Consider the following 11,820-nt stretch of genomic DNA (forward strand, 5'->3'; position numbering starts at 1 on the left):
CACATTCTCACACACACACTCACACACACATTCACTCACACACACATTCACTTACACTCACACACACTCACACACACATTCACTTACACACACACACATTCACACACATTCACTTACACACACACATTCACACACATTCACTTACACACACACATTCACACACACTCACACACACACACACACACACACACTCACTTGAAAACACATTCACACACACACATTCACTTGCACACACACACACACACACTCACTTACACACACATTCACACACACACACACTCACTTACACACACTCACTTACACACACACACACACACACACTCACTTACACACACACACACTCACTTACACACACACACACTCACTTACACACTCACTTACACACACACACACTCACTTACACACTCACTTACTTACACACACACATTTACACACACACACACACTCACTTACACACACTCACTTACACTTACACTCACACACACTCACTTACACTCACACACACATTCACTTACACACACACACATTCACTTACACACACACACACATTCACTTACACACACACATTCACTTACACACACTCACTTACACACTCACTTACACACTCACACTCACTTACACACACTCACTTACACACTCACTTACACACTCACACTCACTTACACACACTCACTTACACACACTCACACACACACACACATTCACTTACACACTCACTTACACACACACACACACACACTCACTTACACACACACACACACACACATTCACTTACACACACACATTCACACACACTCACACACACACATTCACACACACTCACACACACACATTCACTTGCACACTCACACACACACATTCACTTGCACACACACACACACACACTCACTTACACACACATTCACACACACACACACTCACTTACACACACTCACTTACACACACACACACTCACTTACACACACTCACTTACACACACACACTCACTTACACACACACACACTCACTTACACACTCACTTACACACTCACACACACACACACACACTCACTTACTTACACACACACATTTACACACACACACACACTCACTTACACACACTCACTTACACTTACACTCACACACACTCACTTACACTCACACACACTCACTTACACACACACACACTCACTTACACACACACACACTCACTTACACACACACACATTCACTTACACACACTCACTTACACACTCACTTACACACTCACACTCACTTACACACACTCACTTACACACACTCACACACACACACACATTCACTTACACACTCACTTACACACACACACACACACTCACTTACACACACACACACACACACATTCACTTACACACTCACTTACACACACACATTCACACACACTCACACACACACATTCACACACACTCACACACACACATTCACACACACTCACACACACACATTCACTTGCACACTCACACACACACATTCACTTGCACACACACACACTCGCACACACACACTCGCACACACACACTCACTTACACACACACACACTCACTTACACACACTTACACACACACACACACCTCGCACACACACACTCACACTCACACTCACTTACACACACATTCACACACACACACTCACACACTCACTTACACACACACACTCACTTACACACACACACTCACTTACACACACACACACTCACTTACACACACACACACACACACTCACTTACACACACTCACTTACACACACACACACACTCACTTACACACACACACACACACTCACTTACACACACACACACTCACTTACACACACACACACTCACTTACACACACACACACACTCACTTACACACACACTCACTTACACTTACACTTACACTTACACTCACTTACACTCACACACACATTTACACTCACACACACATTTACACTCACTTACACTCACACACACATTTACTCACACACTCACTTACACTCACACACACACTTACACACACACATTCACTTACACACACATTCACTTACACACACACACATTCACTTACACACACACATTCACTTACACACACTCACACACTCACACACTTACACACATTCACACACACTCACACACACACATTCACTCACACACACACACACACACACACACACACACACACACATTCACACACATTCACTTACACACACACATTCACACACATTCACTTACACACACACATACACACATTCACACACATTCACTTACACACACACATTCACACACACTCACACACACACATTCACACACACTCACACACACACATTCACACACACTCACACACACACATTCACTTGCACACACACACACTCACTTGCACACACACACACACACTCACTTGCACACACACACACACACACTCGCACACACACACACACATTCACTTACACACACACTCACTTACACACACACACACTCACTTACACACACACACACTCACTTACACACACACACATTCACTTACACACACACATTCACTTACACACACACATTCACTTACACACACACATTCACTTACACACACTCACACACTCACACACATTCACTTACACACATTCACACACACTCACACACACACATTCACACACACACACACACACACACACACACACACATTCACACACATTCACTTACACACACACATTCACACACATTCACTTACACATACACACATTCACACACATTCACTTACACACACACATTCACACACACTCACACACACACATTCACACACACTCACACACACACATTCACACACACTCACACACACATTCACCTTGCACACACACACACTCACTTGCACACACACTCACACACACACATTCACTTGCACACACACTCACACACACTCACTTGCACACACACACACACACACTCACTTGCACACACACACACACACTCGCACACACACACACACATTCACTTACACACACACTCACTCACTTACACACACACACACTCACTTACACACACACACACTCACTTACACACACACACACTCACTTACACACACACACACTCACTTACACACACACACACACACTTACACACACACACACTCACTTACACACTCACTTACACACACACACACACACTTACACACTCACACACACACTCACTTACTTACACACACACATTTACACACACACACACACACTCACTTACACTTACACTCACACACACTCACTTACACTACACTACACACACTCACTTACACACACACACACTCACTTACACACACACACACACTTCACTTACACACACACACATTCACTTACACACACACACATTCACTTACACACACACACATTCACTTACACACACACACACATTCACTTACACACACACACATTCACTTACACACACACACATTCACTTACACACACACACACACATTCACTTACACACACACACACACATTCACTTACACACACACACACATTCACTTACACACACACACATTCACTTACACACTCACACACATTCACTTACACACACTTTCACACACATTCACTTACACACACTTATACACACACTCACACACACTCACTTATACACACACTCACACACACTCACTTACACACACTCACTTACACACACACACACACTCACACTCACTTACACACACACACTCACACTCACTTACACACACACACACACACACACACACTCACTTACACACACTCACTTACACACACACACACACATTCACTTACACACACTCACACACACATTCACTTACACACACTCACACACACACACACACTCACTTACACACACACACACACACACTCACTTACACACACACTCACTTACACACACTCACACTCACTTACACACACACACACTCACTTACACACACACACTCACTTACACACACACACTCACACTCACTTACACACACACTCACTTACACACACACTCACTACACACTCACTTACACACACACTCACTTACACACACACACACACACACTCACTTACACACACACACACACACACTCACTTACACACACACACACACACACTCACTTACACACACACACACACACACACACACACACACACACACACACACACACACACACACACACACACTCACACACACACACACACACACACTCACTTACACACACACACACACACACACTCACTCACTTACACACACACACACACACTCACTCACTTACACACACACACACACACACACTCACTCACTTACACACACACACTCACACTTACACACACACTCACTTACACACACACACTCACACTTACACACACATTCACTTACACACACACACACACACATTCACTTACACACACATTCACTTACGCACACACACACACACACACACACACAAACAATCACTTACTGTGTAGTTTGTGTGTGTAGGACCTTCCAGACTCCGTGTTATACCTGAAGATTTTCACAGCTGGTCATCAAGTTCCCAGCGACCCCACAATCCTTAGCTTCAAACGTGCCGTCCGCGGGTTCCTACGAGACAACGCACACAACGGTCAGTCACACACCACACACACACACACACACACTCACTTGTGGTTAGTGAAACTGATTGTCTGTGTTTGGTTAGTTAATCGTAAACACATCAGCAGAAATACAAGATAATGTAAATGTATTTATTATCTTTCTCTTTCAAAGATAAGCTGATCGGAGTACACTGTACTCATGGGCTCAACAGGACAGGCTACCTGGTCTGTAGGTAAGGAGTTTTTAGCAGATTTTGTGGAGTATCTGGTAGATTCTAAATGTGCTTAGTTCGTAGCCTACATCTTTCTCTTTTCCTCTTCTCATTCTCTCCTCTTCAGGTATCTGATAGATGTAGATGGGATCGATCCTAAAGAGGCTGTGGAGTGTGAGTACTGAACCTCATTCAAAAATTGTGTGCACGCATGCATGTGTGTAATGTTTTTTTCCCATGTGTTATTCCAGTGTTTAACTCTTCGCGGGGTCACCCCATAGAAAGAGAGAACTACCTGAAAGACCTACAGACTGGGCCAAAGAGAAGGTAATTTGTGTGTTGGTCGCTCTATCGTTCTCTGTCCATCCATACTTTTATTCATCATCCCTCCTTCCTCCCTCTGCAGTAACAATGGGATGGAGGAGTCGGAGCAGGAGCCAATCAGAGGCCGTTCTGGCAGTCGTCATAGCATTCTCGACTCTCCTGCCCAACACCGCGACAGACATTACGACAGGCATGACCACAACCAATTTGTGTAAGCACCCTGACCTCTAACCCATATAGACATACAGATATGTCTATATACAGTGCTATCGTAAAGTATTCAGATCCCTTGACTTTTTCCCCAAAAATGTAAAGTTACAGCCTTATTCTAAAATTGATGAAATATATCAATCTACACACAACACCCCATAATTTCAAAGCGAAAGCAGGATTTTAGAAATGTTAGCAAAAAAAGAAACCGGATGCCTTATTTACATACAGTTGAAGTCGGAAGTTTACTTAAACTTAGGTTGGAGTCATTAAAACTCATTTTTCAACAACTCCACAAATTTCTTGTTAACAAACTATAGTTTTGGCAAGTCGGTTGGACATCTACTGTGAGCATGACACAATTAATTTTTCCAACAAATGTTTACAGATTATTTAACTTATAATTCACTGTATCACAATTCCAGTGGGTCAGAAGTTCACATACACTAAGTTGACTGTGCCTTAAACAGCTTGGAGAATTTCAGAAAATGATGTCATGGCTTTAGAAGCTTCTGATAGGCTAATTGACATAATTTGAGTCAATTGGAGGTGTACCTGTGGATGTATTTCAAGGCCTACCTTCAAACTCAGTGCCTCTTTGCTTGACATCATGAGAAAATCAAAAGAAATCAGCCAAGACCTCAGAAAAAAAATTGTAGACCTCCACAAGTCTTGTTCATCCTTGGGAGCCATTTCCAAATGCCGGAAGGTACCACGTTCATCTATACAAACAATAGTACGCAAGTATAAACACCATGGGACCACGCAGCCGTCATACCGCTCAGGAAGGAGACGTGTTCTGTCTCCAAGAGATGAACGTACTTTGGTGTGAGAAGTGCAAATCAATCCCAGAGCAACAGCAAAGGACCTTGTGAAGATGCTGGAGGAAACCGGTACAAAAGTATCTATATCCACAGTAAAACAAATCCTATATCGACATAACCTGAAGGCCGCTTGGCAAGGAAAAAGCCACTGCTCCAGAACCGCCATAAAAAAGCCAGACTACGGTTTGCAACTGCACATGGGGACAATGTCCTTTTTGGAGAAATGTACTCTGGTCTGATGAAACAAAAATAGAAATGTTTGACCGTAATGACCATTGTTATGTTTGAAGGAAAAAGGGGGAGGCTTGCAAGCCGAAGAACACCATCCCAACTGTGAAGCACGGGGGTGGCAGCATCATGTTGTGGGGTTGCTTTGCTGCAGGAGGGACTGGTGCATTTCACAAAATAGATGGCATCATGTAGGGAGGAAAATTGTGGATATATTGAAGCAAAATCTCAAGACATCAGTCAGGAAGTTAAAGCTTGGTCGCAAATGGGTCTGCCAAATGATCAATGACCCCAAGCATACTTCCAAAGTTGTGGCAAAATGGCTTAAGGACAACAAAGTCAAGGTATTGGAGTGGCCATCACAAAGCCCTGACTTCAATCCTATAGAAAATGTTTGGGCAGAACTGAAAAGGCGTGTGCAAGCAAGGAGTCCTACAAATCTGTCTCAGTCACACCAGTTCTGTCAGGAGGAATGGGCCAAAATTCACCCAACTTATTGTGGGAAGCTTGTGGAAGGCTAGCTGAAACGTTTGACCCAAGTTAAACAATTTAAAGACAATGCTACCAAATACTAATTGAGTGTATGTAAACTTCTGACCCACTGGGAATGTGATGAAAGAAATAAAAGCTGAAATAAATAATTCTCTACTATTATTCTGACATTTCACGTTCTTAAAATAAAGTGGTGATCCTAACTGACCTAAGACCCGGGAATTTTTACTAGGGTTAAATGTCAGGAATTGTGAAACTGAGTTTAAATGTATTTGGCTGAGGTGTATGTAAACTTCCGACTTCAACCGTAAGTGTTCAGACCCTTTGCAATGAGACTTGCAATTGAGCTCAGGTGCATCCTGTTTCCATTGGCCATCCATGAGATGTTTCTACAACTTGATTGGAGTCCACCTGTGGTAAATTCAATTGAATGGACATGTTTTGGAAAGGCGCATACCTGTCTATATAAGGTCCCACAGTTGACAGTGCATGTCAGAGCAAAAACCAAGCCATGAGGTCGAATGAGTTGTCCGTAGAGCTCCGAGACAGGATTGTGTCGAGGCAAAGATCTGGGGAAGGGTACAAAAAAGTGTGTGCAGTTTTGAAGCTCCCAACAAACAGTGGCCATCATTCTTAAATGGAAGAAGCTTGGAACGACTAAGACTTCCTAGAGCTGGCCGCCTGGCCTAACTGAGCTATTGGGGGAGAAGGGCCTTGGTCAGGGAGGGGACGAAGAATCCAATCGTCAATCTGACAGAGCTCTAGAGTTCCTCTGTGGAGATGGGAGAACCTTCCAGAAGGACAACCATCTCTGCTGCATTCCACCATAGTAATGGCCAGACGGAAGCCACTCCTCAGTAAAAGGCACCTGACAGCCTGCTTGGAGTTTGCCAAAAGACACCTGAAGGACTCAGACCATGAGAAACAAGACTCTCTGGTCTGATGAAACCAAGATTGGCCTGATGCCAAGTGTCACATCTGGAGGAAACCTGGCACCATCCCTACGGTGAAGCATGGTGGTGGCAGCATCATGCTGTGGCATGTTTTTCAGCGGCAGGGACTTGGAGTCTCGTCAGGATCAAGGCAGAAATGAATGGAGCAAAGTACAGAGATGCTTGATGAAAACCTGCTCCAGAATGCTCAGGACCTCAGACTGGGGCAACGGTTCACCTTCCAGCAGGACAACATCCCTAAGCACACAGCCAAGGTATCGCAGGAGTGGCTTCGGGACAAGTCTCAATGTCCTTGTAGCTTCATACCACAGAAGACTCTAGGCTTTATTTGTTGCCAAAGCTGCTTCAACAAAGTACTGAGTAAATTGTCTGAATACTTATGTAAATGTGATATTTAAGTTTTTAATAAATGAACTAAAATAAAAAAATAACTTTTTGGTTTGTGTAGATGAATTGAGACCCCCCCCCCCCCCTAAATTTTAGAATAATGCTGTAACATAACAAAATGTGGAAATGGTCAAGGGGTCTGAATACTTTCCGAATCCACTCCATAAGTTTAATTTTGGTCTGACTGTTCTGCTCTTGCTCTCTCTACAGGCCTCTCCACCAGAGGGGTATGAACCACCAGACTCACGGCTTCCCTCCTCCTCTGCCTCCTTATGGCATGTGGCCTCCCCACCCTAGCCTTCTCCCCCATCCTCCTCACTTCAACAACTACCAATGGAGACCCCCCCAGCCACAGAACAACTGGAGGAGGCCCTACCCACCAGAGGAAGACAGGAGGGGAGGGGAGGACTGGAGGGTATCCCACCACGAGGGCGAGAGGAGAGTTCGCTGCCCTCCCCCTTTCCCTGTTCTCCCCCTTTACTCCCCCAAAGGGTGGACTAATGAGCCTGAGGGGTCTGCCTCCTTCCTCCCCTCTGAAGAGATAAGTGGCCCACAGAGGAAAGTCCGCACACGACACAAACGCACCAAAGACTGGACTAAATAGAGGAGAGAGGGGGAGTGCACTTAGTTTGCTTTTTAAAAATGAAAAGTGAAGCTTCCAGGTTTTGACTGCTGCAGTTCCATGGGGGCGGAATAGTTTAATTTGCTTTTAGAAACACATTTTAGGTTTTAATTGAGAGATGTGTTTGGCTGAGACCGAGAGAAAGGCCTTAGTTCACTTACATGAAGTGCCTGACTGTTTACTGACTGACTAACCTTGTCCCCAGGCTATTGTGTATGTAAGGCTGGTATATCAACGATTCAATGTTGGCCTTACTGGGTAAAGTGGCATTTTATTTTAGAGCATAACACTTGTGAAAGGCGAGGCTCTGCTTGTGGTGTGTTAGCGTATGGGGGAGGTTTTATGGGAGATGATTGGGTGGTAGATTAAGCTCAGTAAGTTAATGCCTATGCACCTGGAGTTTCTCCAGGTCTTTCTGTATTGGCTAACGGAGGCCAAGTTTAACACGCTGGTCCACCAGGCTCTTCGCAATTTGGGTGGAAGTGCTTGGGGATGAGATGACTTGACGATTGATTTACTGACTGTTGGCTGACTGACTGGTTTCCATTAGACATGAGTTGCCAATGCACTCTCTGTTCCATGTATGTATCATGTATGACAGGCAAATCATATACATATGTGACTGTCATTTATGTGCTTTTTTTTGTCTGAGTGTTTTTGATCAAAGGTAATAAAGAACATTGGGAGCAGGAAAAACATGGTCTGTCTCATGGTTGAATGGTCACTATGTCTTAACTAACTACGTGGTCTGTTCCAACTGTTCAAACTACAAGAATGAAACAATACTTTTTTAATTGCTGTAAAGACTTCTGTCTCCTGGTGATAATGGTGCCGAAAGCGATGGCCGCCGTTTTATGATCCCATAACCAATTGCGTTATTGTTTGCTTATTTAATTTTTTTGCGTTATTTGTAACTTATGTTGTACATAATGTTTCCGCCACCGTGTCTCATGACCGAAAAGAGCTTCTTGATCTCAGGGCAGCGATTACTCACACCGTACTGGAGGAATTCTTCAACGAGTCGGACGGGAGGATTTACTCCAGACACCCGACAAGGCCCTCATCCCCGTCATTTGCATGGAGGAAAAGACGGTGGTATTGTAGACGACGGTCTGGGTGACTTGTAAGGATCCATCACCGAGACGTTAATTTACCATCAGTCTTATTAGCCAACGTTCAATAATAAAATAGACGAACTACGAGCATGTGTATCCCACCAACGAGACATAAGTTATTCGTTTTTAATGTTTCACCGAGTCGTGGCTGAACGACAACATGAATAACATAAAGCTGGCAGGTTTTAAGCTTTTCGGCAGGATAGAACAGCGGCCTCTGGTAAGACAAGGGGAGGTGGCCTATGCATATTTGTAAACAACAGCTGGTGCACGAAATCTAAGGAAGTCTTGAGGTTTTCCTCGCCTGAGGTAGAGTATCTCACGATAAGCTGTAGACAACACGATTTACCGACAGAGTTTACATCTATATTTTTCGTAGCTGTCTATATACCACCACAGACCGATGCTGTCACTAAGACTGCACTCAATGAGCTGTATACCTCCATAAGCAAACCGGAAAAGCTCATCCAGAGAAACGTACAAAGCTCTCCCTCGCCCTCCATTTGGCAAACCTGACCATAGTTCTCTCCTGATTCCTGCTTACAAGCAAAAACTAAAGCAGGAAGCACCAGTTTCTCAGTCAATAAGAAAGTGGTCAGATAAAGCAGATGCTAAGCTACAGGACTGTTTTGTTAGCACAGACTGGAATATGTTCTGGGATTCTTCCGATGGCATTGAGGAGGACTACACCACATCTGTCACTGGCTTCATCAATAAGTGTATCGACGACGTCGTCCCCACAGTGACTACATACATACCCCAACCAGAAGCCATGGATTACAGGCAACATCCGCACTGAGCTAAAGGCTGGAGCTGCCGCTTTCAAGGAGCGGGACGCTAACCTGGAAGCTTATAAGAAATCCCGCTATGCCCTCTGACGAACCATCAAGCAGGCAAAGTGTCAATACAGGACTAAGATTGAATCGTACTACACAGGCTCCGACACTCGTCGGATGTTGCAGGGCTTGCAAACTTGGACTACAAAGGGAAGCACAGCCATGAGCTGCCCAGTGACACGAACCTACCAGACAAGCTAAATTAGTTCTATGCTCGCTACGAGGCAAGTAACACTGAAACATGCATGACAGCATTCCAGATGACTGTGTGATCACGCTCTCCGTAGCCGATGTAAGTCCTTTAAACAGGTCAACGTTCACAAGGCCGCAGGGCCATACGGATTGCCAGGACGTGTACTATGAGCGTGCGCTGACCAACTGGCAAGTGTCTTCATTGACATTTTCAACCTGTCCCTGACTGAGTCTGTAATACCAACATGTTTCAAGCAGACCACCACAATCCCTGTGCCCAAGAACACTAAGGTAACCTGCCTAAATGACTACCGACCCATAGCACTCACGTCTGTAGCCATGAAGTACTTTGAAAGGCTGGTCATGGCTAACACCACCATTATCCCAGAAACCCTAGACCCACTCCAATAGGCATACCGCCCCAACAGATCCACAGATGATGCAATCTCTATTGCACTCAACACTGCCTTTCCCACCTGGACAAAAGGAACACCTACGTGAGAATGCTATTCATTGACTACAGCTTAGCGTTCAACACCATAGTGACCTCAAAGCTCATCAATAAGCTAAGGACCCTGAGACTAAACACCTCCCTCTGCAACTGGATCCTGGACTTCCTGATGGGCGGCCTCCAGGTGGTAAGAGTAGGTAACAACACATCTGCCACGCTGATCCTCAACACGGGGGCCCCTCAGGGGTGCACGCTCAGTCCCCTCCTGTACTCCCTGTTCACTCATGACTGCATGGCCAGGCACGACTCCAACACCAAATTTGTCGATGACACAACAGCGGTAGTCCTGATCACCGACAACGATGAGACAGCCTATAAGGAGGAGGTCAGAGACCTGGTCGTGTGGTGCCAGGACAACAATCTCTCCCTC

At 44.8% G+C, this 11,820-nt stretch overlaps 1 protein-coding gene across 2 annotated transcripts in view; it reads left to right on the plus strand.

Moving 5' to 3' along the window:
• The window catches only part of dusp11 (dual specificity phosphatase 11 (RNA/RNP complex 1-interacting)), a 40,460-nt gene extending 30,968 nt beyond the window's left edge, over window positions 1-9,492 (plus strand). For both annotated transcript variants that reach the window (XM_014128275.2, XM_014128274.2), the window contains exons 5-10: window positions 4,450-4,573; window positions 4,717-4,777; window positions 4,884-4,930; window positions 5,008-5,083; window positions 5,163-5,291; window positions 8,385-9,492. In XM_014128275.2, the coding sequence (XP_013983750.1) occupies window positions 4,450-4,573; window positions 4,717-4,777; window positions 4,884-4,930; window positions 5,008-5,083; window positions 5,163-5,291; window positions 8,385-8,778 (831 nt within the window). In that variant the 3' untranslated portion in view covers window positions 8,779-9,492. The remainder of the gene's footprint in view (window positions 1-4,449; window positions 4,574-4,716; window positions 4,778-4,883; window positions 4,931-5,007; window positions 5,084-5,162; window positions 5,292-8,384) is intronic.
• The last annotated feature ends 2,328 nt before the right edge of the window (window positions 9,493-11,820 follow it).

The sequence above is a fragment of the Salmo salar genome, chromosome ssa11 (assembly GCF_905237065.1).
Source record: "Salmo salar chromosome ssa11, Ssal_v3.1, whole genome shotgun sequence".
NCBI classification, from domain to species: domain Eukaryota; kingdom Metazoa; phylum Chordata; class Actinopteri; order Salmoniformes; family Salmonidae; genus Salmo; species Salmo salar.